Genomic DNA, 27,067 nt, shown 5'->3' on the forward strand with positions numbered 1-27,067 from the left:
AGAGAGCGCAGCTAGAAATTCCCCCAGGGCAGCAGCGCTGCAGGAGTCTCATGTCAACGAGCAAGAGGTTCCAGTCAGAAAAAACAGAACAAGAAACGGAAGAATTGCCGGAAAAATACCCACCCTTGGACCTCTACCTGATGGCAAAGAGGTGAGAATTCCCCTTCCCGGCCATGTCTTCTGTCCTGAAAGCCATGTCCCGGTTGCTCCCCAGGAGCCACCGCCTGGGTTTGCCCTGCAGGAAGACCCGTGGGGTGCGGGAAGGTGCCCCGGGGAGGGGGGTGCCCATGGAGGTGGGTGCCCCAGGGAGGTGGGTGCCTTCACCTGCCCAGTGCTGCGGGATGGGATGGGATGAGCTGCCGTGGCGCAGGGTGGGGGCTGGCAGCCACGGGACCCCTGGTAGGAGCATCATGGCAGTGCAAACCCCTCTCCAAATGTAAACGCAACGAAAAACAGCAACCCCCGAAAATCCCCCCACCCTCCCTGCCCTAAACAGTTGAATGTTTCTAGTTATTACATAAAGATCCATTTCAGCAAATACTCAAAATCAAGTTACGAAATACACGGTAGGTTGTTTTCTTTTCCCTATAAAAAGGCATGCGCTCAAAGTAGAAGACAGCTAAAGGTTTGTTTGTTTTCTTCAAAGCACGATCAGATTCTGCAGAGTTTTGTTACTTTATAAAGCTTGCATTCCTCATCGTCGCTGGAAGGAGTCGTGTGGGTGATGGAGGTTTGCGCCCCAAATTGGTGGCCAGCTCGGCCGCCCCCATCCCAGCCTGGGAGCTGGGTGCGGGGGGAGCGCCGGGTGCTGCATGCGAGGGGCAGGGTTGGGTGCTCAGCGGGGTTGGGTGCTGGAGTAAAGGATCCAGGCTGGGTGGTGGGTGGGGAGGAGGGCATGGGAGCGATGCTACCGCCATGGCATGGCCGGGAGAGCCCCGGCTCCCGGCTGTGCCGATGCGGTGCTGGGAAGCAGTCGTCTTTGTCCTCCTCTCTCCTCCCAGCTTCGCCAGTCCCTGCTCCGAAGGGAGAAGGAAGGAGGGAGACCATCCCTCTCGGCATGGCAGCTGCCCAGAGCCAGGGCACAAACCTACCCACTCTCCTGGGAAGGAGCCAGCCTACACTCCTGGGAAGGGAAAATAAACAAATAGCCTTTACTCACCCATCTGAACATTGCCCTCCTCACCCGGAGGCCTGTGGAATATGGACTTTGCAAAGGGTTTAAACCGCAGTTCCCTGGCCGAGGCTGCCAGGAAGCGGGAGCTCAGGTCAGGAGCAGGTGGGAGCCACGGCAGCAGATGGGGACCTCGATAGCAGCAAAGCAAAATCCACCGGCGCGCAGAGAGGGTGCGGCACAGAGCGGCTCACAACTGCCCCCTTGCCCTCCTCTTCCTCGGGGGGCTCCCAGTAGAGGTGGGGATGGAGGCGGATGACGAGTCCGAGCCCAATTCAGGAGACGTGCCAGGCAGTGGGGGGTCCCAGCAACTCCATGCAGCTGAGGAGGGAGGCCTTTACCCCGGCACGCATCATCTCACTGGCCAGATGCTCGGGTTTAGGTTCATGGTTTCTCTTTACTTCGTTCATGCAGAGGAAGGGGGCCCAGTGCCACAGCCCCGGCAGGGTGGGGGAGTTCGATGGGATGCTTGTGCGGCGCCGGCAGTGCCGTTGCGTGTGTGCGGTGAGAAGCGAGGGGTTATTCCAGCGGGAACCAAGCAGCAGAGCCAACAGCCAAAGTCCCGTAGATGAAGATGTCGGAGGAGGTCTCCCCTTGGTAGTCAGTCAGTGACAAACCCCACACGGGCAGGACCACGCTTCAGCTGCAAAACACAAACCGGGCAGAGAGGGAGTTTGCTTCGACCATCCCTTTGACAGAGCATCCCTCTCCCCATTGCCACCTCATGGCTATCGGCCATCTCCGCCCCACCGCAGATGCTCGGGGCAGGATCCCACCCACTTTGGAGCCTCAGCGCCCCAGGGATCCCATAGCCCATGCTGTCCCCTCCATGCCACTCTTGCCCCATCCCCGGAGCCTCACAGGGCTTACTGCGGTAGGACAGATGGCGCGCCGGATCTGTGGAAGTGGACGATTTGCCATTTGCCGTCCCGGCGGTGCCAGATGCGGGTCTCCTCGGACTGGGCGGTGCGGGGGATCCCTCCTGCATCCACATACTGCGTGATGCGGATGTAGGCGATGCAGGCAGACTCATCTCCCATCAGGTGGATGTGGGGGTTCAGGATCGTCGTGTGCACAGGCTTGCTGTTCCGGGACCACACTGGAGGGGGGACAAGTACAGGCAACTTTAGGCAGGGGAAGGAGTTTGGGTGGCTCTTGCCCAGGGCAGCAGCAATGTGGGAAGGGGAGATGCTTGGGTTAGGCTCTCTGGCTTGGAGGGGCTGAGTAAATGCTGCACGGGTGGGTTCAGGATGGGTCCACATAGAAAGCAGCTAACCAAACAACTCCTCTGCATACAGCCCAGCCCCAGTTGACCTAACAGGCTTGATTCACCTCTTGCTGGAATCTTCCAGATCAGCCAGAGATGCTCCCAAAGCCACCCTTACCCTCCTCTCTCCAGCAAGCTGATGGAGGTCAAGACACAACTGGGCCCACGGGAGTTGGGAACGGTCCCTCAGGAGGCAAGGGGGCTGCTTACGGTTTTCAAAGTAGAATCGGTGGAAATCCAGGCCTTCCACAAGGTTGCCCAGAGCCTCGGGCTCGAAGGCAGTCATCCCAGGGTCACACATCTTCCTGGGAAGGCGGGAAGGGGAGAGAAAAGGGAGAGGTTATCTCACTGCTTCTGGTGCAAGAGCCTGCAAAACCCAAACAGCTCGTGCTCAGGATGACTCTCCCTCCGCCTGAGACCAAGGAGCCTCTGCACCAGTGAGCAATTCAAGCAGAAGTCTGGCCTCGTCCCTGCACTCTGGATGAAGCCCATCCCACCTCACCTCCAGCCCACCAGCTGCAGCCAGGACCCCAGTGAGGCAGGGTGAATACTCCATCGGTCACCATCTCCAAGTAAACCTCCCAAAACACTGCTGTCTTCTTTGTGAGAAAGAAAAACAGCATGGAAAAACTCATATTCTCTGCTCTGTATCAAAATATCCCTGCTGCGATTCTCTGAGGCAGGGATGAAGACCTGCACTTGCTCAGAAATCGCTAATTAAATAGGCCTTGGACACAGAAGCAGCGTACTCTGAGGAGCATCAGCTCAGTGAGTAGAAAGCAGTTACGCTTCCAAGCAGCCTGTGGCAATCTAGATATAATGGATACCATGGATGCAATGTTCCTTCTTCCACCATAAATCATGTTTACAGTTATTCATCTTTCTGCAAACCAGAAAATGGGCTCATCCGTGATAATGAGATCAGAGAGATGTGGTCAGTTTAGTGTGACAGAAGCATCAGGTTTGGAAAATTATGGTCCCTGCTTCTCTTGGATGGTGTCCATGCCCCACCATCATGTCAACCTGGTCACCCTGCCCTGGGCAGCAATAAAACCTCCTGGGCTGCGTTGTCACAGTGAGAGCACCCGCTCCGCGAGGCTGAGCACCCGCCCCAGCCCAAACCCGTGCTGGGCACACTCACGTGTAGGACTCAAAGTCGCCATTGCTTATTGCTTCGATCAGCTGCTCTGTGACTTTAATGATTTCTTGCTTCCGTACTGTTGGTTTAAAGAGAAAAAGAAAATAAAAGGAGAAAACAAACCAAAAGTGCTGGCGTTGCAATATCAGTGAGGTATTTTTTTCTCATTAGAAACAGATGGCGGGACTCCAGGGGAAAAGTAGGACAGGGACTTGGGAGAGAGATGTGGGGAAGGGCTCTTTGTCCCCAGAGAGGAAAGACCTCCAAAATCAGGGCAAAACTGAAAAACCCGGTATTTTCCTAAAGAGCAAAAGGGTTAATCACTGAGTGGTGAGCTGCCCTCGGCCCAAAAAGGTGGAACAGGCTGGTCTTGGCTGCAAAGCCTTGCCAAACAGGACTCGCTACCCCGTGAACTCAGAGCAGGAGCCAGCCAGGGCAGGCTGGACCAAGGATGCTCTCACCTCCCTCTGAGATGGGAGGAGAGGGTCTCAGCTGGGGGATGGGACAGGCGGGTGATGCAGCCATCCACCTTGGGAGACACAAGGAGGGACCCCGCGAAGAGCACGGCACCGTGCGGCTGCTGCCAGGGAGCCTGGGCACTGCCGGCTCAGCTGGGAAGGGACCGGGCTGCGAGAGCATGTTTGGCTCCCCAGGATGCAGAAGGAGCTGTCAGAGGTAACCCTGGGCTTATTAATGAGGCTCTGCTTCAAATGCAAATTGGTGTCATGCTTGAGTTAATTTTTTTTTGTACCGTGGCTAATGAAAGGAGAGGGAGCATGTTCCTGAGAGTTGTTCAGAAAGGAGGAAAGAGACCTTCATCACTTCCCGAGCACCACCTGCCTCTGTGCCTGCTCTCAGGGAGCTGTTCCCCAGGAGGACAAATGTCCCATTAACTCTCATGTCAAGCCAAAGTCCATCTTGCTTTGTGCTGACATCGCTTCGTTGAGAGACTTTACAAATTAGCACCGATAGATTATTCCCTGGGTTATTCTTAGAAAGCTGGCTCTGGCAGGCGGGAGGTAGGGATTTCCCCTGGAGGCTTTTCCCAAAGGGTGATTTATTTTGGAGGAGCAGGCAGTCGGGCTGCTATCCCTGCAGATTTCTGCCATTTCCATGCCTGTTTTCAAGGAACATCCCAGTTTTTGGGAGCCCCTCCTCCTCACCAGCAATGCCCCAACTGCTCATGGTGGTGACCCAGCAGTGAAACCACCTGTGGCATTTCACCCCTAAGGAATGAAAGCCACTTCTGAAGGGCCCTGAGGCAGCTTGATGGTCATAGGTTTTGCTGTAGCTAATATCTCATTAGGGGTGGCTGGACTAACGACCCCAGGGCACCCCTCTGAAACAGCCTGCTCACCCTCCCGGGTGCCCCCGCCAGTACCTTTGGTGTCTTCGTCCTCAATGGTAGTGTTGGTGCTCTCCGACGATTCCTGAGCAAAGAACAGAAAGGAGACAGGGTGGTGAGAGAGGTCTTCTCCCCACGCCAGACGGAGCTCATGTGTTCGACAGCCCCCCGAGTCCGACCCCACAGCGCTCGACTGTGCCGACGGACAGAAACCAAGGAAAACGCCAGCAGGTCCAACCCGTCCTCAACCACAGCTCTAGGGCAGTGCTGGCAGAGCCCTCCCTGACCTCCACGCCTTGTAGCCAAGGGCACAAGAGCTGGGCTGTGGAGGGTCTCGTAGGAACGGTGCTGCCTTTCCTACCGACGCCTGTGGGGACAGAGATGGGGGCAGGTCCGGGGTGGGGTTGGTGGGTTCCTAGGAGCGTTGCAGGAGGGGCAGGGAGAGGGGCTGTGCGGGGGTGGAAGACACCATGTTGACTGTACGATAAAGAGAGAGATGTACAAATTAAACAGCGAGGAGGAGCTGGGATGAGAAAGAGGGGACTGTGCAGGAGTGAGAGAGACCACACTGACCGCAGAGTAGGGAGAGAAATGTACAATAAAACAGAGTGCTTCCAAGACCCACATGGACCACCGAAGGCTGAGACACAGCTCTTTCAAGAAACAGCTGAGCACTACACAGATTTGGGGGGGGAGGGGGGTACTGACCCCCCGTCTCTCTCCAGGAGCCCCATCAAGGCGACTCTGCTAGCGGAGCTAGAGCAATGGCCCTGCTAGCTCTTCCCAGCAGAGCCTTGCTTATGTATTACCCATAATACCCCGATGTAGGTTGGCAAGGTGTCCCATGACCATACAGTCCCCGCAGAGGCATGGAAGGTGTTTCTCCAAGGCTCCTTGGACCGATGCAGCCTGCAGACCTGAGTCAGGAGAACTGGGAGAAACGGCATGAGAACCCATCAGCAAGAACCAGGGCTGGCTTCCCACCAGCTGGTGGCCAGCAAGTGCCTGCACCAACCCTGTTAATGGGGTTTGTGGGTGATACGGCTTTGAGGATGTTCCCTCCAACCCCAGTGTCCCTTCTTCCCTACCCCGAGGTAACTTCCAAAAACGGGGGAAGCTGGAACATGTAGAGAGGCCCAGCAATATCGGCATTGAGGAAGACGAAGGACACTCACCATTAACTGAACGCTGGAACTGGACTTTCTTTTCTGGAAAAACAAGGAGAAGAGATGGAACAGGAAGAGACACAGAGTGAGAAAGGCAGAGAGCGGCACGTGAGAGGCAGCAGCTCCTGAGCCACCCTTCGTGGTCCTCATGGAGGGGCAAACGAAAGGCGCAGGGGGGAAACCTGGTGCTCCTTAGGGACGTGCCACTGGCTGTGGTGCTGGTGGTGCCATGCCAGCTCCCTCCCCACGTTCCTGCTGGCACCTTTCTCTCCTGACCTGCCACAATCTCTGGCGTTGCTCATCCCAAGGACCTGGCTAGTCCAAAAGGGAGTCTCCTAGGAGTCGATGACCACTGTGGTGGCTTCATGACCAGGCCAGCAAGCTCACAGGAGCAGGAGCGGGATGCTGAAAAGCTCAGGCAGCTCCACCACCTGTACAGCCCTGCACCTGGTGTGAATGCCATTACTGACATTTACAGACTCTGGAGCTGTTTTGGGTGCATCTGCCCATGCTGCTGACTAGTATGGAGATGCTCAATTAGCTTTGGACCTAGACCAGTACTAAGCTGGCTGGTTTAAAGCCAGCATGGCTATTGCTATTCAACCCCGCAAGGCAGACACACCGTGTGGGAAGCTGTCCTGAGCACAGCTCCAGTGCTTTAAATCAGGACAAGTCTCCTCCAAAGACAAGACTTTACACATGCACATATTTATCTCCATCCTTGGCCACTACCACTAGGCTTTAAGGCTTTTGGGTTGGATGACCCCATAGCCACATTTCTGTTTGCAATCCCAAACTACTTCTGGACTCTCCTTCCTTGCTGTGCTCTGCTCCCCATCTCCATCTTTCATCTAGCCAGGAGTCAGGGGGACGTGCACGCTGGCCTCATGCCCTTTCTCCACCTCCAGCTCCCAGGAGACGAATCACAGCGGGTGACAGGGAACACCAGTGTGCAGCAATCAGAAGCTGCAGTGCCAAAAAACAGTGTTTTACCAGCATATTTAACAAGGCACTGGCTCTGCCTGCCCTGCAGAGGGAAAAACAGCACATACAGTGCAAATCTCTTGGAAAAGTCCATGGAGCAACCCATTAGGGTGCGTGGGTGGGCTGTGGTGTAGAAACTGCTGATATCCATTCCCCATCATTGCTCCATTCACATCCTAACTGGCTCCCACCAGCATTGTCACTGAGTTTCATCTGCTGCTGGTGCAGCTCTCCCCTCCCTCGCTTAGGTCCTACGTTAATCCTCGCCCCTCCTTCACCAAAACAACAGATGTCCTAAAGGGCAGAATGAGCTGCGGTATTTCAGAAAGAACCTCATGGGAAACAGAGCCGCCGGAGTTGGGCTGTCTGCAGGAAGGGCTGACAGCTTCTGCTACCCAAGGACATGAGACGGGGCAGTAAACTGCAGAAATTTCAGACGCAACAGAATGCAACACAAAGCAGTGACCGTGTTGAGTCTGGACATACAGTAACAGGATGCAACACGGGGCAGTGAGCTCATTAATTTAGGACGGGACAGGATGTGACATGGGGCAGTGATTTCATTAGTTTACAATGGGACGAGATGTGACACTACACAGGGCAGTGAAGGTATCATAGCTGCTGGGACCAGAAGACCTCCCACAGACCCCAGAGCAGGGCTCAAGGGGGATTTTTGGTCCCTTGAATGTTTTTAGTAGGGGAAGAACCTCCTCAGGAGGGTGAGTTTCGAGCCTGCTGAGCCTGGGCTAGCACCATCCCAGTGCTGGAGGGTTTGTGCAGGCAGGCTGGAGGGCAGCACCAGCTATCTGCTGCCCACCTGCATAGCTTTGGGCAGGAATGGCAGGGGTGGCTGCCTGGGACCTGCCTGCTCTCATGGGGATGGTCAGTCCAGCAGGTTTCTCCAAGTGGGGGCACAACTCTTCCAAAAATGAACCACACCACGTGGCCTGACTTACAGTCCTGCTCTGAGCAGGCAGGACCCTTCCCTTCCCACCTTCCCACGTGCCCAAGGCAGGTTTCCAGGTTCCTGCCTCACTTTTCCAGCAAGATGGAAAGAAATGAACACCGGCCAGCGATGCCCTGACATCCGCCAGCTGCCCACAGTGGGCCATTAAAGCTTCGCCCAGAGCACCCAGACTCCCTGTGCCCCCGTGAGTGGGTTACGCTGCAAGTTCCCCCAGGCTGTGCATGGGAATGAGAGGTGGGAATGGTAACAGTGAAGGTGGCCAACACAAGCAACCTGTTGGGAATGAGCTTGCCTCTACTTTGTCTTCTCCTCCTCTAAGTTCCTGGCCATCTAGCCAGGCTGTCTCACCTCCACCTGTTGGAAAGGGGTCAATAAAAAAGCAAACTCATTCTCCAGAGCTTGTACACCCTCTTGAGCTGAGTGTTGGCTGGTAGACTGCACTCAGGATGAAGCCTCACTCGCTGCTCCCTGCTCAACAGCGAGGGGCTGAGGACTGGGGATAAAAACCAGCCTCTCTGATCCCACTCTGAAACCAGACCCTCCTTGCTGAGTTTCAGTGATGGGCCGGAAGGCTGTTTACCCAAACTAGTTATTTTGCTACGACAGCGAGTGCCCCTCTTCCCAGGATAACATCTGCCCTCAAAGCTACTTTGAAGTCCAAGAGCAATCATTAGCAAGTTGGTCTGGCAAAGGGTCTTCTACCACCACACCATCCCGGCGATGCTAGAGATAAAATTCAAGGCTGTCCCTTTCTGCTGGAACATTAGATTCAGGACCATGCCTGATGAAGCCTCTCCATCCACCAATCTCTCCTTTTACAGCTTAAAAACTAATCTCCTGATTGCTCTCACCTGTGCTCCAGCAACCTGTACCAAGTCAGCTCTACCTGTGGTGTCACTTCTCAGGTGCTTCCCAGAAGCAGCCGGGACCTCAGAGCAGCAGAGGACAGGCCAGCAGTGGCTGGCAGATGGGTTGCTGTGACTCCCATGGGACCTGTCCCCTCTGTGCCAGCACTGTTGTCCAAACCTAGCGATCCTGTTCTGGAAGCCATGTGATATCCTGACACCATGGCCCAAAGCAATGTCCTCTCATAGCAATGCAGGCCATCAGCTTCATGTTGCAGAATAATGCTGCATGGCCAGAATGGTCTGTTGTGGAGCTGAGCCCAGGTTTGGAGGGTTGTACATGGTCTCAAGCCTTGCAGGCTTGTCCTGTCCCAGCCCCTGGGTCTGGAAGGAGTGGGAGAAAGAGAAGTCATCCCTAGACCTCTGGCTCCACTGACCATTTGGACTGAGGAGGGAAGAAGCCAGCTGAGGGCTCTGCTCTTCCAAAACCCTGTGCACCTCACAGCCCAACAGCTGGGTCCCTACAAAAGGGCTGGAGGAAGGAGAGCAGCCATGCTGCAGTCAGGCTCCCAAAGCTCTGTCTGACACCTTGCACCCCTGCCCTGCGATGAGGGATGTGATCACACCAGCTCTGCCCTGCTGAGTGATCGCTTGTATTCATGAAGGGAACAGGTAAGGAGAGAAGGACCCTCACATGGACCATTCCTTCCTGCAGGAGGAGTTTGACAGAGGTTGCTAACCACCACATCTCCATATCATCCGAAGAAGCTGCTCAGCAGCAGGATTTTTCTGCCTCCAGGAGCCACCTTGTCCTGGAGAAGAGCTGTGGCCCCATCTCGGAGGGGCAGGCGAACCTGAGGGCTCTGCAGCCCAAGAAACAAGGTCCGCCAAGCACCAGCTTGTTTTTAGAGCATCATGAAGCCATTTGCTCTGTCAAGCATCACCAAGTTCCTTTGCTCTGTCTGCACTGGGCACAGCGGCCAGCAGTGCTGCCGAGGGGGTTAAAGGCACCCATATGCCACCCAGCAGCACACCAGCCCTTGGGGACAGGATGGGACAGGAGCTGGGGATGAGCCCAGCCCCACAAGCCACAGCGGGACGCATGCTGGGGCAAGCAGGAGATGCAGCCGCCCATTTCGTCGGATGGCTGCTGCCAGGCTGAAGCCGTGGCTCTGAGCTGCAAAGCTGCCTCCCTCTGTACTCTGTCCCCTCTCCTGGTCCAGCCTCTGCCTCTCCCCCTCCCTGGGGGCAACAAGGGGTGAGTGCATTTTGCAGGCAACAAAACAGCAGCGAATTCCTCCCCCTGCGCACCCCTCCAGCGCCAGCCCACTCCCCTCGCTCGCTGTGCCACAAAGCCTCCTGTGCACTGCCTGTCCTGGCAGGAGCCGAGCCGGTGGCGTGGGGACACACCGGGACAGCCAGGCCAACAGCTGCCCTTTAAAGCGCAGGGTGTCGCGGGGACCGCCGGCACGGCACGGAGACCCCCACCGCCGCCCCGGCAGCAGAGGGGCAGGCGGGAGAGGGCAGGCGGGGAGGTGGCTTACCTTCACGCCGTCATTCTTCTTGTTGCCACCACTTTTGCCTCCTGGAGAGAGGAGGAAGGAGGTTAGGAGAGCCAGGCAGGGCACCAAGACCAGGAGGCCGAGGATCAGCAGCATGGTGCCGGGGGGCAGAGCAGCAGGACCCCGCGGGACCCGGCGGTGGGTTTTGTCCTCTCTCCAGCAACCCTCGGTGCAACCCCCCGGAGCTCAGGGGCAGCCTTGCCGGCACCGTCCCGTCCTACCCCGGTGGCTCTGGGCCAGGGGCATCACCCGTCTCCTAACGTGACGCCGAGTCCTCGGGGTGGCTCGGAGGGGGCAGCCGGCGGGCTCCAGCCGAGTGGTGCTGGTGACCGAGCGCGGCGCAGCGCGGTGGAATGGGCTGCCCGCCTGCCGCCCTCTAATTTTAGCCCCATGCTGCCGGGATCATGTGCTGCCAGCCCGCCGGCCCCGACAGCTGCAGCCCACATTTTGACAATGATGAAAAGCAGACGCCTTCCCTAGTGCCCACCTACCGCTGCCGGCACTGCCCCAGCCCCCCGGGCTGCGCAAGACACCCCGCTCCCCTGCGGCCCTGGAGCGGGGTGGGATCGATGGGGCTCAGCACCATGCAGGACCCCATCGCCCGCTGGCCCCGCCATGTTCCTGGGCAGGGGAGACCGGCGAGCCCCTGGGCTGTGCGTGGGATGGGCAGTGCTATGAGAGATGCTTTTGAATTTCCTGTCCTTTGATGCTTTGTGTCCGCCGCGTCTCCCGGCGCGGGGCCTGACACCGGATCCCCCCAGCTGTTGGACTCCTCCAGCCCCGCCGCATGCTGCCCACAAGTGCTAAATGTGTCAGCACGATCCCCCCACGACAAATGCAGATACCAGCCCCGGCCATGGCCCTCTCCCCCAGCACCTGGCTGGGCCAGCAGCCCCCATCTCCCCCCTGCCCACCTCTACACCCAACTCCTGGGGCACCTCGGCGAAGCACCCCAAAATGGGGTGTCTAACACCAAACAGCTGCCAACAGCCCGCTCAGCCAGTGTGTCCAGCTTGGCTGGCTTGTCCCACCTCTGCCGGGGCCATCCCCAGTGCTGGGGAGGGCTGGAGGCGCCAGCAGGCAGATGAGTTCTGCAGTGACCCGGCTCCTTTTTGGTTCTGTGCCTGGGAATTGCCAGGACCCACTGATCCCTGCCTCTGAAATCCCAGCTGCATGGCTTGCTCCGAGGCAGCAGGGTGTCCCCGGAGGCTGTCGCTCCTTGCTCGCAGCAAGGGCACAGGGGCAGGGGTGCTTGTGACCTCTCCTGGTGTACAGGCTGGGATGCCACGCTCTGTCCCCGCTCCTGTGTCTCCATGCAGCCCTCGGGATGTAGGGAGGCAGGAGGAGAGCAGCAGACCCTGTAAGATCAGCACCCTTCTGCCCAGGGAGGGACCCAAGGGACCCTGCTGCCATCTGGCTGCAGTGGCACCCGGGAACCTTTCCGACACTTTCCTGGTGCAGAGGATGCTCTCCCTGAGCCATAAACATCTCCAGGAGGACACAAAACCAGCTGCCTTGACCCCTGACTGCCCCCAGCACCCTCATCCTCACCCCAGCACAAGCCAGATGGGTGGGGACATACAAACCCCCAAAACCTAAACCTCTGGGGACTGCTGTGCCTCAGCCAGACACATTTTCTCTTCCATCCTAAGCCAGCAGCCAGCCCGGAGGTGACCTGGCCTGGACCGTCACCCAATGCCACGCATCCCCAGAGGCACCAGGCTGCAACCTCAGCCCCACTGAGGGGCAAAGCCAGCTCCCCAGGGACCCTATGGGTTTGCCCTGCGCACCCTGTAAGACAAGGAGATGAGCCCCGGAGACGGCACCTACCGGAGAAGTTCCTGGTGGCCAGCATGGTGGTGAGGATGGCTCCCTGAAAGACACAGAAGGCAGAAGGAAAGGGCGTGCAGGGCCCCGGCCCCCCGCACCCCTGCCGCTCCCCCCAGCCCGGGGGAGGAAAGCCCTGCGCGTCACCTGTCCCCCGGCCACCTCGCTGGAAGGAAACTGGCCCACGGGCTGATGTTCTTCTCCTGTCATCAAAACCAGCCTTCAGTACCCAACTCCGTATCCCCAGCGCCAGGGCGTTGGGTTGCATTCTCTGAAACTGCTTTCCCTCCAAGATTAAAGGGATATTAAATATCCCTGGGGTGCATTTCGGTCTCACCCTACCCTGCCCTAGAAGTAGCATGACTCTGCTGACCGGGGCCGGCAGCTGGCGGTGAGGGGAGCCACCGGGAGCGGAACCGGATTTAATTGCAATTAAAGCCGCGCCAGCTACGAGCAGCAGGGCAGGAATTTTTCATGGGAGCCACGCAAAGATCACCCGCAAAATAACATTCATAAAAATGTTTCCTCTTTTCCGGCTGACTCTACTAACTAGTTGCTGAGCGTATAATAGGATTACTTTGGACTAATTGCTTATAGTAATGGATTACTATTTTGAAGTGTATGCCTGAACTAATTTGATTACTTGTCTAGCTGAAAAGTAATAATAGTTTATAGCCAGTTTCTTTTCTTGATAATCTTGTTAGTAGCCTGCAGCTGTACTGCTCTGTGCCACATCGCGTTCAGGCCTGGAGCGCTGATGGCTCTGACTGTGGCACAGATCAGCGCCGTCCCATTCTGTGCCTCCGGCTCTGGAGGAGACACTGCGATTTCCAGAGCCCATGCTCAGCACCATGCTGCCAGCTGAGGCTGAGCAGCACCCGGGAGATGGGTGCTTCAGGGAGGTGCTTCAGATCGACGGCGAAGCCTGGGGAGATGGTGATTTCAGAGGGGGTGCAGACTGCGGCACACAGCAGCATCTGAGAAGGGAAAGCCTGTGGGGCTGCTGGTGTGGGTGAGCCAGAGCTCTTTGCCTGTCTATGGATGACTTTGTTCCTTGGCCGCAACGTGGCTTGGTCATCAGGCAAAGGGGTCTCACTGTGCCTCTCAGATCCGTGTCCTGCCCCAAAGAGGAGCTTTCTTTACACTGACCCCAGTGGGAAAGTCCTCACCCCAGTGTCCAGGGCAGCTGTGTGACTCAGTGCTTTCCTTCACCGTGCTTTCCCCTAAGCACTTGGGAACCCCAGCCAGATGCAGCTACCACTCCACTTGGCCTCTTTTCTCTTCTTCACAACAGGGATCCCCAAATATCTGTCACCCCCATATTGCTGACCCAGAGACACCACCCTGTCCTTTCCCACTCAGGGAACAAACTCCTCAATGACTTTATCATGCATTTTGCAGCCAGCTTGGAGACTATGAGAATTACCTTCAGCTTCCTCCGGGCATTGAACTTCTTCAGACAATCCACCGTCTCCTGCCTGTGCATGCATGACGCCACGGTGGCACGGTGCTGGGAGGAGAGAGACACGGCTCAGAGCAGGCACTGCGGGGGAAGGGGTTCCCCCAGCTCCGCTCTCACACGCACGCACATGTGTGCGGTCTCCCGCAGCCAAAGCATGGGCCAGAGCTGCCTGCAGCAGCAGCAGATAAAACTTTAATAGACAGCGGGAGATCACAGCTCTGGAGTCAGCAGGATCTGCTCTGGCGGTGGGGGGGGCTGCAGGGAGAGCTGGCTGCCCCCTGAGTTAACCCCTCGACTGAGTGGCCACATTTAGCAGTGTGCTCAGGGTTTTGCACATGGCGCGGGGCCCCAGGGTTAAGCCCATGGACTCCTCCTGCCTTTAGGAGCTGATTCAGAGTGAGAGCCGGCAGCCGGAGCAGCAGGGTGCAGTGAGGGGCAGGGGGAATTGCTGCTGGGGTGTATGGATGGATAAAGATAAGACTATTCCCACCCACCCCGAGGAAAGGCCCCCCCGCCCCAGTGCAGGGTGACACCAAGAAACCAGCCTGTCCCCACCGGGACTGGGAACGTGTGTGTCCTTCCCATCACCAGCTCCCCTGGGACACACTGTTTGCATTCACACTCCAGGCTTTTCTCTGCTGTAAAGCCTTGGGGAAAAGGCTGCTCTGAGAGCACTGGGAGGAACCGTGCCAGGAAACCATCTTTCCAGGATGGAGAAAACAGATGGACAGCATGTTTGATACCACGTGCTCCCCAGTGAGATGTTCCCCCATTGCAAACCCCCACATCTCTAAACCTTCGACCCCAACCGGTGAGTGCCACCAAACTCACCGATATCCAGGGGTGCTTCAGGGCCTCTGCTGCCGTGATGCGCTTGGAGGGGTTTATGGTCAACATCTTGTTGATGAGATCTTTCGCTTCAGGAGTGACCGTGTCCCACTCAGGGGAGGGGAACTGCCAAGACAAAGGGACCAGGGTGAGAAATAGCAAGGAGCAATGGAAGGAGCAGAAGTCCCTTTGCACTTGGGTTGGTTTTCCTGCAACCCTTTGCTCCTGCCCATGGGACATGTTGGAGAGACAGTAGCAACTGGAAAGAGCTGGCAGCTGGAAAACTGGAGAGCAGGGGTGGAGGGAGAAAGGTGGAAGGCCCAGGACAAGACCTATCTGTCCTGCAAAGTGGACCTGAAATGTGCCAGTGTGTGCACCTGGGCACGGCAGCTTGGCCAACCCTCTGTGACCAGAGCAGAGGAAAGAAACTTGTTCCTGTCTGTCTGAATTTTCCCTGGTTGATCTTCTGGAGCAGCAGACTGCAACATGCAGACAGGAGGAAAGAGGGGAGACAGTGAAAGCATGGAGCAAGACAAACCTACTCACATCATAAGCCCCAGCCTTGATCTGCTGGTAGAGTCGGTGCTGGTCTTCATCCCAAAAGGGTGGGTACCCGACCAGCAGGATGTAGAGGATGACGCCTGCCCAGGAGAGGAGACGTGGGATCAGTGGGAGAGAGTTCATTGCTGGAGGTATGAGCAGACTCAGCCTGGGGACTGACCCAACTCAGGCAGAGGAACCGAGAAATCAGGGGCAGAGGAACCGAGAAATCAGGGAAACGGAAGGATTTGCTCACTGATTAAAAAGCAAAAGGCTCACTGGTGCGTCCAGCTCCATGCTGATGTGCTCGGTGGCTGGGGAGATATGTGGCTGAGCCAGACATGTGGCTCTGGCAGCCACCATGCACAGCCTCGAGCCGGGTGCCCCATCAGGGCTGGGCGGTGCCTCCTCCTCCCCATCGCAGGTGGAAGAAGGCTCGCCTGCAGCTGCAGCTATGGGGAGGCATTGCCTGACTCCGCCAGCACCACAGGGCAAAAGAGCGGGTATCTCCCCTGCCTGGGGTCTTTGGGTGTGTAGCAAGGGGGCTGGTCCTTCAGAGGAGGGTGCCACTGGATTGGGAAGGAAGGTGCTGCTTTGGGGATAGCCCATGGTAATGTGCCACCTCTTGGGTAAATCCTCTGCCCTGACCTCCCCAAGATGTGTCTAGCAACTGTGACTTGGGACATTCTGGATCAACAGCCTGCCTCATCCAACGCAGCCCAGCCCAGCCCGCTCCTGGCATTTCAACCCCGGTCTGACTTACCACAAGCCCACAGGTCCACAGCTTTGCCGTAGGGGTCCTTCCGGAGCACCTCGGGGGAGAGGTATCCCGGGGTGCCAGCGAAACCTGGGACAGACAGCCCGTCACGCACCGCCAGCAGGCAGCCCCCATCCCTGCACGGCTTGCCTGGTGCCCGGCCAGCCACCGAGAGAGATGAGAGCCCTGGCACATGCCAAGCCGGTGGGACGGGCACCCTCCCTCCAGAAACCTCTGTGTCTCCCAAGAGCAGAGCAAACAGCAACAGCCAGCAACCAAACCCCAGGATGGTGTAGAAGGCTGGGGTGCTCTGGCATGCACCTCCAGCACTTGGATGAAGCTTTCCTTCCCCGGCTCTGCCCCTGCCACCAGCTTGTCCAGCTTATCAGGACATCTCAGTGACTCACCAAGTCCCTGTGGAGCTGTTTGCCTGTGCCCTGGATCAATACCGGGCTGTTTCCAGCTGCACAGCTGGAGCCATCGAACTCCTCCTCATCCTCCATGCCTCCCAGGCTGGTGCTGCTGGGGCACTCCCATAGCCCAGAGTTCAGGTCCTGGGGATGTGTGTCCCTCCCGGAGCCCCCCCTGACCAAACACACCAACGAGGACTGGAGGATGCCCCACCTCAGGCCAGTCCTACTCACCAAACCATGCTTGCTGGTCCCCCTCCACCTCGATGGCAAGGCCGAAGTCAGCCAGCTTGACAGCAGCACCCTTTAGCTTGGATGCCAGCAGCAGGTTCTCAGGCTGCAGGAGGAGACAGGGTTGGAGAAGAGCAAATCCTCCCCGGGGGCTCTGCTGTCATGGGGGAGCTTCCCAGCACAGCATGGAATAAGGTCAGGGCTCTGGATGTACAAGCTGACCAGTTTGTCCTGCTGTGCGTTGCAATGTCCATGGATCTTTAGAGGACCATGGACTACAAGGACCTCCCTACCCCCTCTCCCTTGTGCTGTTTCACCCCGGCGCTGGTCTTTGCTCTGTGGCTTTCTGGAAGCCCTACATGGTGTTCCTCCCTGCTGTGATTCAGCTCCCTGGAGGACCCTGGGCCTTGCTCCACAGGGGTTTGCATCACAGATGGGGCCCCCACGTCCTCCCACAGGCCCTTCCTTCGCCTGCAGCTCCTACCTTCAGATCCCGGTGGACCACCCCCATCTGGTGGCAGTGCAGGACGGCCTCCAGGATCTGCTGGATGCAGTGGCTGTGGGAGAAAGGAGAACGCTCACAGAAGTGTCCATCGAGGCAGAGTTTACTTACACACTTCTACCTGGCTGCATTTCATGCCTCCTGCCCCTCTCCCCATCGTGCTTCCCACCAGCAGCCCTGCAGCACAGCTCAGCATCCTCCTCCACTGAAAGCCACACACCGGTGGAGAGCAGCTGCAACCCAGTAAGACCCCTCCAGAGCTGCTGGACATGCAGCTGCAGCGAGCTGGAGCACGGGGGCTATGGCAGAGCCCATGGGGTGCCCAGAGAAGCAACAACACCAGGGGGGAGCTGGAGTCGCAATGCCAGCCCAGATTTGGTCTCCAAACCCAGGCGTAGCAGATATGCTCTGTAGCAGACGTAGAGCTAACCTTCGCTTTGGCCCCATTTCCCTGGCCTCCTCTAATGCAGGTGGCTCTCGCTGCATCTGTTTGCTTTATATCTAGTTCATTAAACCCCAGCTCTGCTGCATGCGTGAGAAAGGAATGGAAAAAGACTGAGGCAATGATCACTTCTGCTCCAAAACAGTTGTGTGCAAGGCAGAAGGTCTTTATTTACATGTATTTTATTTTATTTGTCTGACACTAATAAGTGGATGGGTTGTAAGTGGCTCAGTGCGGGCAGCACACATTAAAGGAGATTGCTTTCTGCCTAGAAATAAGGGATATTTCCATGCAGACAGAGGTAGCGTAGAGCTTACCACCCCCTTGGGCATTTGTACGGGCTATGCCTGGGGGCAAAGCCAAGAGGCACAGTGATATCTGGAGACTGGAGAGGGCCAGATCATGTCCCCTCAAAAAAATGAGGCTAACGCTGTCCCCAGCTGAGCTGCAAGGACCAAAGGGGTGGCTGAAATGGTACCCAGCCCCCTGCCTCTGCAGCAGGGTACCTGGAAAGTGTCAGTGGGAGCATGGGACTGAGCGGAGCTCCAGCACATCCTCCCACCCAGCCTGTCTTGACTGCTCTTCCTTAGTGCTTTCAAGTGGTAAATGCCAGAGAAACGCTTGCAAATGACTGTAACGCAGCTGCAAGGGGAAAGGGTGAGGACCGCGGGATGTCTGTGCTATCACCGTCCTGGATGGGGCACCAGCCTGATGCTGCGCTTCCTCCCTGCCAGCCTGGGGACCCCCGCTGTCCCCTGCCTGGGGAGCCCCCATGACCCCAGCCTGGGGAGCCCCGATGACCCCAGCCTGGGGAGCACCGATGCCTTGCTCCTTTACAGGGAGGTCAGATGCGGGCTAGGCCATCAGCCCGGGGAAGGAGGAAGCTGGCAGCTGCCTGGCTCGAGGCAGGGACCAGCCCTGCAGTAACACACGTACTTCTTGGCAAAGGAGCTGAGTGAGTTAAAAAGAGCTTTTTTTCTTTTTTTTTTTTTTTGCACTACACATCTGGTTTATGAGTACACGCTGCAGAATGGCTGTAAAACACCTCCCAGCATGGAAGGAGCTTGTGCTGCAGAAAGCCAGACACGTAGGACCCTGGGAGGGAGCCACTTGCGGGAGAAGGGGACAACTGCTGCCCCCTCCACGGCCCAGCGTGTGTCCATGCTCACCTGGCATCCGCTTCGCTGTAGTACTCCCTGGCCACAATGTCCTCAAACAGCTCCCCGCCAGTGACCCTGCGAGAAAACGGGGGGAGTCACGCTCAGCCGTCTCAGCACAGCATGCAAGGGAGCTGGATTGATTTACAGCACGCTTAGCCCTGGCAAACCCCCCCGAAATGCCGCTGCACTGTGCACGGAGTGGGGAGAGTGGGAGGTGCAGAGTGGGGACCTGCTCTCTATCCCGGCTTGGAGGACCCAAGCCTGGTTCAACCCAGTCTGTGGAAAGGAATTGGGTGAGGTGGAGGATGGGGGAAAGCTCGGGGGGGGCTGCAGGGGTGCGGGGCACGTTGCCCTGCGGTGGAAGCATGCAGCTGCTGGTGGATTAAGAGATGCATTTAACCATTACTCACAGGTCAAATATCAGGTAGTGGTGGCCCTCTTCGGAGATGCTGTCATGGAGCCTCACTGCAGCAGAGACAGAAGGGTTATGGGGTATGCCTGGCTCCCACCCCACCCCCCAGGAATGCCTTTGCTCCCCTTTGGGCACAAAGAGGAGCTGGGGAAGGGCAGAACGGGGCTATTCCTCCTCCCTCCTCCTCTTGCTGTTGCTGCTGGCTGGCTCGGGGGGTCCCCGCTCAGTGGGGGACCCCAGCCATGGCCCCAGCCTCGGGCAGCGGTGCAAGGCTCAAAGGTCACATCCAAATCAGGGACTGCCCGGGGCTGGCCAAGATCCCAGGCAGCTGCTGGGCTATCTTGGGCACTGGGCAGGCTGCAGGCATGGGTGCCCCCAGCCCAGCCCTCTGCCCCATCAGGAGAGGTGCCCGGGCGCGGGGAGAGCTCAGCCAGGGTGCTGGGCTGCCAGCCCTGGCACCGACAGGGCTTTTTTTATTTTCTGCTCATGACCTTCCTTTTCTCCTTGGGAAGTCTCAGGTTGGGGATATCCAGGAATCACCATGGGATGAGTTTCCTTTGGAGGAAGTGCTCTCCCCATCTCCTCCCGCGGGGCTGGCATCTTGCCCCGCTCATCACGCCGAGGGGCATCCTCTCCCCTCGGGTGCATCTGGCCACGTACAGCCCGGTGCAAACTGCCACCCTGCAGCTGGGTTCTTTCTGGTTATTCAGGCTTAGATCCCTGCTCACAGCTTAGCAGGCAGATGTGCTGCCAGGGGACAGGCACAGAAACAGGTAGGACGTATAAATAGAGACTGGTCCAGTGTCCTCTGCCCCCCACCTCACATTTTATTCCAATTTCCCTCAAGCTGTAAATACTTAGCCTTTCCTCCCTGCTCACCTGGTTTCAGCCTGATACAACTTTCAACATCTTTGAGATCTTTGGAAACCAGGGAGGAAACGGAAACCTTCAGGCAAATGATTTTGTGGAAATTTTTGCTCCTAGCCCATTTTACCATGGCTAAATCAGCTGAGCCCTGTATGGAACCATCCTCCAGACTCGAGCCTGGGCCAGAGGAGATAAGAAGCCCTGCCACCAAGTGCAGATGCTGCGCTGCATGGCTTTTATCTCCCAGGCCAGCAAACGCCACTTTGCTGGTCCTACCCCTCCCTCCAAGCTCCATGGGCAGATCCAGCAGCTGCCAAGAGCGAGCTGGCGGCAGGATCGCCTCACCCCGGCCAGAGCAAGCGGCAGAGGAGCTCTGCTGAGCCAGGCGGCATCTTTCCTCTTGGGGTCTCCTGTGGTCTTGTCCATTGACACAATTGTCCCATCTTATTCCCTGGTTATCCTTCCCCACTGCCAACATCTGTAGACAACCCCTGCGCTCCGACACCTGTATCTGCTCCCTGTTTTTCTCTGACACATAATACCAGCTCTTCTGCTTTCCTCTGCTGGAAGAAACACGTTTCCTCCCATTTCATCTCGCCCAAGAGGAATTTGGGGGTATTGTGCCTGGGATCCTGCAGAAGCCAAAGTGTTCAAAGGGGGAGTAGGCGAGTTCCGCATGGATAGGGCCAGTGTAACTATAAGCAGATGGTCCAGATACATCCCCTGCTTGGGGAAGTCCCAAAGCCTGTGGCTGCCAGGAGCCGAGAAGGTATAAGAAGGAGCAGCCACTCTAAATATAGCCCGGTCCTGCAAGTGTCTGTTACAGACCATAATCAGAAAGAGCCGTGCCGGCCAAACCACTCCAGCTCAGTGCCAAGAGCCAAGGCAGGAGCGGGACGCAGCTTTGAGACTGAGGGTCAGAAGATGACAGGTACCCGGAGTTAAAACTCCAGGGCTGGGTGTAGCCAAAGTTTCCTCAATAAAGCAAGTATTCCCTGCAAGGACACGCAACTTTGGGAAATGGCAGCTCTCCCTAATTCATCGCCCGGTGCTGTGGATGTGCTGCGGGGTCCTGGGGACCTGGACCTGCCCTCGACCGCTTCTGCATGGCTTTCTATGCAAGGCTCTCCTGCAGGCACGGTGCAAAGCACAGTTTGGTTCCTCCAGGCTCACAGCTGCAATAAGCCCCATCTGCAGAGCACAGCATTCCCACGGGAGACAGAGGGACCCCAACCTTGCTGCAGCGAACAAGTACGGGGCCAGCCAAAGCCCCTCAGCAGCTGAGGTGCTTCTCCCGGGGACGGATGGAGAGGGGTTTTCTGCCTCGCCTTCCCCATACCCCTGGCAGTGGTGGCTCCTCTTCCTCTCGTTAGGGCTGGTCTGCAGCGGCACAGTTTGTTCCAGCTCCCGGGTGGGTAATTAGCTGGCTTGTGCTGCATGCAAGGGAAGCTGCAAGCCCAAGTTTCCAGGCAGCAGGAACAGTGGGGGGGTGAAGGTGTGGGGTGGGGGGGTGGGGAAGAGCCTCCTGGGTATAAATAGCAGCGAGATCAGGCTCGTTAGAATCTCATGCCACTAACCCCTTCTAGCCCTGTGCAGCAAGGGCGCCATCTCTGCAGGTCACGGCCAGACAACGAGGTGTGGTGCAGGGATGGGGGAGAAGGCACAGTGGGGCTGAAGTGCAGGACAAGGTGTTTCTGTCTTCGGAGACCCTGCCAGCCCCACGGGCAGGTGACGGAGAGGGAAGGGAGAAAGACAGCAATAGGGAAAAGCTGGGGCCAGGCTGGGAGCCTGGGGAGCTCCAGCTGCATGGCCCAGCTACTGTACTGCAAGTCCTCATGGGGTGGGTTCCTCCGGTTTTAGTATTTCTTGCTATTCGCACACTTTACAGTGCGTTTTCTTCAGGTCTCAGCAATCCCCACATGTATTGTGGTGCAGAGGAATGGCCCTGGCTGCTGCTCTGACCGGGGGAGGCTGGACTCCCCTCCGGGACCCCGGCAGCGCAGCTCCTGTGCAGAGCATCTGTCCTGCTGGAGCAGAGGCAGGGGGAAGGACAGCGGCTGGATCCTGTGGGGTCCGGTGCCCCGGCAATGCAGGGGAGACCTGCCACGCAGCTGTGTGCGTGAGACAGATGGAAGCTGACAGGCTTTTTCCAATCTGAAATATTTATGGGGTGGGAGGCACGTGGCTGGTCCCGGTGGCCCCGGGTCTGGCTCCCTGGATCTGCTGCAGCAGCTCCAGTGATGGATCCAGGCCACTGCAAGCAGCGAGGGGGCCAGGGAGGAGCTCAGCCAAAGGGGAAACCTCCCAGCTCCCGGCTGCGGGAGGAGAAAGCTGCAGAGCTCCTGTCCTGCCCCCAAATGCTTTTCCAAAAACTGCAGGATCCCACCAGGTCAGCACATTGGTGCCATGGAGGGGAGAGGGGGCTCATCCCCAGAGCCACGGCTCCGGGTGCTGCGCTCCCACTGCCGGACCATCCCCAGGGACCGACAGCCTGCATCAGCATCACTCTCAAAGCTGGGGTTTGGGATTTTTTTTTTTTACTGCAGTTTTTTCCCCTCCCCTCTCTCTCTCTCCTTCTGGCCTATTTTTGTCTTTTGCAGGGGCTCAGGAGTTTTCCTGAAACAGCTTTTCCGAAGGAGGCTACTCTCAGATGGACGGTCGGTGGGAAAGTCTTCGCTTCCCCCCCCCAAACGCTCCTCCTACACGCCCCGCGCTGCTGCTGCTGCTCGGAGCTGCAGCCGCTTTTTGGAGCATGCAGAGGAATACAGCACCCGAGGGGGGAAGAGGATTAAAAATAACCCCTTGCAGCCTACTGGGGCCCCACTTCTCCCTGATGGAGCTATGGCCAAGTGGGTTAGGTAGGACCTACTTCAATCCCCCCGCGCTCGGTGGAGGCCTTTCTTCCTATGACCCCACTTGAAGATGCTGCTTCCCCATGAGGAAGAGGAGGGACAGCTCCGCGGATCAACAGGGTGGGCTGCCACCAAGCCCCTTCTCCATCTCCGGGGTGGTGGCTGGCGTGTGAGGGAAGGACAAACAGCCCGTGCTGCTGCGGGCAGGGCTGAATTATTGATGGGGACCCCCCCCAGCCCCGGCGGGGGCACAGGAATGCAGCAGAACCGGGCACAGAGCGTGGGCAGATTTGCCTGGCTCTTCACCGGGCGTGTGGAGGGGGAGCAGGGTACACTCACCGATGTTGGGGTGCTTCAGCAGGCGGCAGATCCGGGCTTCTCTTTCCAGCTTCTGGTGATCTGAAAGAGGCAACAGCCCTAAATTAGGGTCTGGGGAAAGGGAATAACCTGCTCTCAGCCCCTGCTGTGCTCTCTCGGAGGAGCTGCCAGCATGGGAAACCTGGGGGGGACAGAGCAGCTGGCAAGGAGCAAACCTGTCCCTTTTTTTTTTTTCCTAAAGAATTAACAGTTCTGGGGACATGTTCAGCATCGGGGCCTGATGGACAGTATCCCAACATGGATGCAGCCCCCAGCACTGATGCCATGGGCAGTCCTGGGCTTTGGCTGGTCCCTCGCTCTCCTCTCTCCCTTCTCTTTGCTGAATGAGTCCCCATCACCTCCTGAATATCCTGGAGCTGCCTGGGTTATCACTGCCAGCAGCACCGGCTCAGTTTTCCCTTATTCAGCCAAGCACAGGCAATCAGCAAGGACATTTCTGGCCCCAAATGTTACAATTGGAACAAACGAAGATGGAGCCGACTGGCAAGAGATGTCAAGCTGAAACAGGGCTCTCCCTCTCCATCCCCAGCCGTTTCACATCGGGTCTTTGCTCTCCTACAACGCAAAACCCAGGCTCTGAAGATTTGCCTTGCTCCGGTGCCTGGCTCCAAACAGGCAGCGCGGGTCCTTCTCTCCGGCTTTTGCCAGGCTGGGGGATGTGAGACAACGTAGCTCTGGGCAAAGTGAGTTGAGCTGAGCCAAGGAAGCCTCCACCCTGGGGCAGCCCAGAATGAATTCTCAAATAATTTTGTTTCGTCTTCCCTGCCTCTGCACTTTTCTGCCTCTTTACACCTGACCCAGCCACCCTGCGTGGAGGTGCGCTGTCTGCAGGCATTTCGTGCAAGCAGGCACCCAGCAGCCAGGAGAAGCGAGGATGTAATTAGGGCTGCTCGTCTCTCAGCGCTATCGCTGTTACCTTGCAGGTTCACACCCCAGAGTCTCGCTCTGCATCGAATAAAACCTGCGTGTCTCCGGCCGCTGAGACGTGACAGTGACGCAGCCCCCTTCCCTGCGGGGGCTGGAGCCTTCCCCAGGGTTCAACATCCCCCATCCAGTGACCCCGGGGCTTCGGGTGAGTTTGGCAGCCTGTGCTGGGATCTGTGAGCCAAAGGCTGGGACAGCCTCGGCAGCCTCGTTCAGCTCCCCTCGATGTTCCTCCCCAGTGGGGACAATCTCCCCAGGGTGGGACGGGGCGACAGGGAGAGGTCGGGGTTTAGGCTGTTGCTTTTTGCGACCAAAGCCCATTGTGGGGTGCAGGACAGGGACAGGATGGCGGGCCAACGTGACCAGTGTGGCAAACGCTTCTCTGGGGAATGGGGAGCTGCTTTCGGCCCCCTTTTCTGCTCCTGGCTGACAGTGATCTTGGGTGAGTCACTGATCACCACTGCCTGCCTCAGTTTCCCCATCTGCAGGCTGGAGGCTGGGGCCAAATGACCCACGGGGAAGCCCAGCACTGCTGGTCCCCAGTAAAGCTCCTTTGCTTGCCAGAGATCACAGGAAAGGGAGGTGAATGTGACCCCAGGTATGGAGTGTGTCCCGGCACCGCTCTGCGTGCCTGCACGCCGCTGCCAGCCAGGCCTTCAGCTGCACAAGGGCGAGCATGGCCGTGGGCAAGGGGCAGGAGGCTGCTCCCCCTTCCCCGCCATGAGCCACCCAACTCGGCTCCGGCTCCCTGGCTGAGCCGCGGCAGCAGCAATGCCGTGCAGCCCCCCCAGCTCCTGCCCCCCTCTTTGTACCCTCGCAATCTGTCGCCACCCAAATGCCTGCGAAAGCAAAGCCCAGCACAGGCGGCTCGGTGGGGAGCACCGGGAGGCTGGTGGGGTTTGACAAACCGCAAACAGCATGGGGAGGGGGTGGGAGACCAGCAAAAACTAGGTGAAATGGAAAATGGATCAGGGTGTTTAAAGGGGGGGCAGAGATGGGGTTCCTCTGAAGGGAAGGGGATGGCAGTGGGGACCAAGCAGCACCCAGGAGGGGCTGGGAAAGGTGCTTATCCCTACAGGGTGAGGGCCAGGGACCCCTGCCCAGGGACCCCTGGGCAGTCCCAAGCAGCGATGCCCTAGCAGAGTGAACCCCGATGCATCCAGCTGGCCTTCGAAGGGCGAAGCCATGCGGGTGCAGAGGAGGCTGCTGTGCCTGTGAGGCTGCAGCACCTGGGGACACAGCTCCGGGTAACCCAGGCTCTTCCCCTCTTCACACCCCGGTGTGTGAGCACCTGGTAGGAAAGGTCCCAGAGGAGCATGGCCATAGCTTCCCCCCAGTGCCATGGGCTCAGCTGCAAAATGCAAGGGGAAAAACTGCCTGAAATGAGCCACCCACCACCCAGGGAGCGAAGGCAGCCTTGTGCTCTGGGGGCTGTGCTCTTTCCAAGGCTGCGTGGGTCCTGCTCGGGCAGAGCTTCCCCACCATCAATGCACAGCAAGGACGGGCTGGGTGTGGGGGCAAAGCCCAGGGCTAGGTCTCCGGGTCTGCAGTTTCCTCCGAGCATCGCATGGATACCACCCCTGTGTGGGGCCGCAGGCTGGCAGGGGACTCCCCTGGCCATGCAAGTGTCTGGGATGCAGCTTGCAGGGGCTTTGCACATGGGTGGGACAGCTCTGCCAGAGCAGTGGAGCAGAGGGACAGAAGGACAAAGGGACAGAGGGATGTCCCTCAGGCAGAGGGACCCTGCCGAGGTTGGGGGTCGGCTGCCGTGGGTCAGAGCATCCTCCCACCCATGCAGCACAGCACTTTCACCACACCCCACAAATCCAGCTGTTGCCTGGGCCCAAACCCCATTTCTCCTCCAAAAACTCCAGTTTCTCTCCTCCTGGCTCCCCATGTCAGCAGCTGGGAGGACATCTGAAGAGACCACTGGGGTGTTTCACAGCTCCTCTCACCTTGCTCCCAACCCTCTCCTCCCTGCACACCTGCCCTCCTTCCCTTTTTGTGTGGCACAGCTGGTGGCGCATCCCCATGGGACAGTGGCTCCTCGTGTCCCTCTGAGGATTGCTCCCAGCCTGGGGAAGCACCATCACCCATGCTAGCACTGCAGAAATGGGGGTTTCAAGACCATTAGCAAAAGCAGCTGGTGATTTCAGCCGGCAGAGCAGGGAAAATAACCCCCGCGAGGTCTCTCCAGGGGACAGACAGACACAGAGCTGCTGCAGGGACGGTACAAACCCCAGAAGAGGATGGAGAGGGGCAAACTGCCGGAGCAGGCAAGCGGAGGCAGGAGGGAGCAGAGGGAAGGCGGCTCAATCTGCTCCTCCAGGCAGCCCTGCAAACCGGGAGGCGTTCGCTGCCCGCCCCGCTGCCAGCTGGGGTGCGCAGGCAGGAGCCGAGTGCCGAGGCCAGCACCGCGCACCCTGCCTGGAACCCAGCCGGCTGCCCCGGGCTGGGAGCCTTCAGCCTCGGAGGAAGGGGATGGTCTGCATCCCCAAAGAGGGGAGCAGCTGGGATTGCTCAGTGTCAGTGCTGTGCCACTTCGGCAGCACTGTGGGAGGGAGATTGCAAAGCACCGGTTTAATTTGAGGTCAGAAAGGAGTTTGCCACTGTTTTCTGTGTTTCATTTTTGCCTTTGGAAGTGAGCAGTGGCGTCAGGGGAGAAACTGAGGGAGGGAGTTAATTAAACCCTCCCAGCAGGGTGCTCGCTCCCGGCACCCATCCTGTGCTCCCCAATGCACCCGCCCAGGAGGAGCTGGAGCTGGGGACACAGAAGCTGCTGTCCCATCCTCTCCATCCTCCTCATCACAGCTCCTCTGTCAGATGCCTGGGGGCAGAGGGGTGCCTGCCTCGGGGCAAGGGCTGGCTGAAGCTTTTCTGTGCCGGCTCAGCTCAGCCTTGCTCCAAGGAGGAGCCAGGACAGACCCACCAGCGGCTCTTCCAGCAGCAAAGCAGCCAGCGTGCTCCACCAGAGCAATTAATTAAGAGGGCAGCAAGGGGTGAGGGCCCATCTCCAGACAGGAATGAAAT

General features: G+C 58.0%; 1 protein-coding gene across 5 annotated transcripts in view; it reads right to left on the reverse strand.

The window, feature by feature from the left end:
* Positions 1 to 2,037: 2,037 nt before the first annotated feature.
* Positions 2,038 to 27,067, reverse strand: part of CAMK2A (calcium/calmodulin dependent protein kinase II alpha) — a 31,527-nt gene continuing 6,497 nt past the window's right edge. The window contains exons 3-18 of one of the 5 annotated variants that reach the window (XM_075715272.1): positions 23,075 to 23,134; positions 19,015 to 19,069; positions 18,614 to 18,679; positions 16,985 to 17,057; positions 16,504 to 16,606; positions 15,866 to 15,949; positions 15,109 to 15,203; positions 14,566 to 14,688; positions 13,699 to 13,782; positions 12,276 to 12,318; positions 10,428 to 10,468; positions 6,097 to 6,129; positions 4,958 to 5,006; positions 3,580 to 3,655; positions 2,649 to 2,743; positions 2,038 to 2,270 (exon numbers count right to left, since the gene is read on the reverse strand). In XM_075715272.1, coding sequence (XP_075571387.1) covers positions 2,038 to 2,270; positions 2,649 to 2,743; positions 3,580 to 3,655; positions 4,958 to 5,006; positions 6,097 to 6,129; positions 10,428 to 10,468; positions 12,276 to 12,318; positions 13,699 to 13,782; positions 14,566 to 14,688; positions 15,109 to 15,203; positions 15,866 to 15,949; positions 16,504 to 16,606; positions 16,985 to 17,057; positions 18,614 to 18,679; positions 19,015 to 19,069; positions 23,075 to 23,134 — 1,313 coding nt within the window. Of the gene's footprint in view, positions 2,271 to 2,648; positions 2,744 to 3,579; positions 3,656 to 4,957; positions 5,007 to 6,096; positions 6,130 to 10,427; positions 10,469 to 12,271; positions 12,319 to 13,698; positions 13,783 to 14,565; positions 14,689 to 15,108; positions 15,204 to 15,865; positions 15,950 to 16,503; positions 16,607 to 16,984; positions 17,058 to 18,613; positions 18,680 to 19,014; positions 19,070 to 23,074; positions 23,135 to 27,067 lie in introns of all 5 variants that reach the window. The other 4 variants (XM_075715273.1, XM_075715274.1, XM_075715275.1 and 1 more) reach the window with 4 other exon arrangements.

The sequence above is a fragment of the Pelecanus crispus genome, chromosome 8, assembly GCF_030463565.1.
Source record: "Pelecanus crispus isolate bPelCri1 chromosome 8, bPelCri1.pri, whole genome shotgun sequence".
Classification (NCBI taxonomy): domain Eukaryota; kingdom Metazoa; phylum Chordata; class Aves; order Pelecaniformes; family Pelecanidae; genus Pelecanus; species Pelecanus crispus.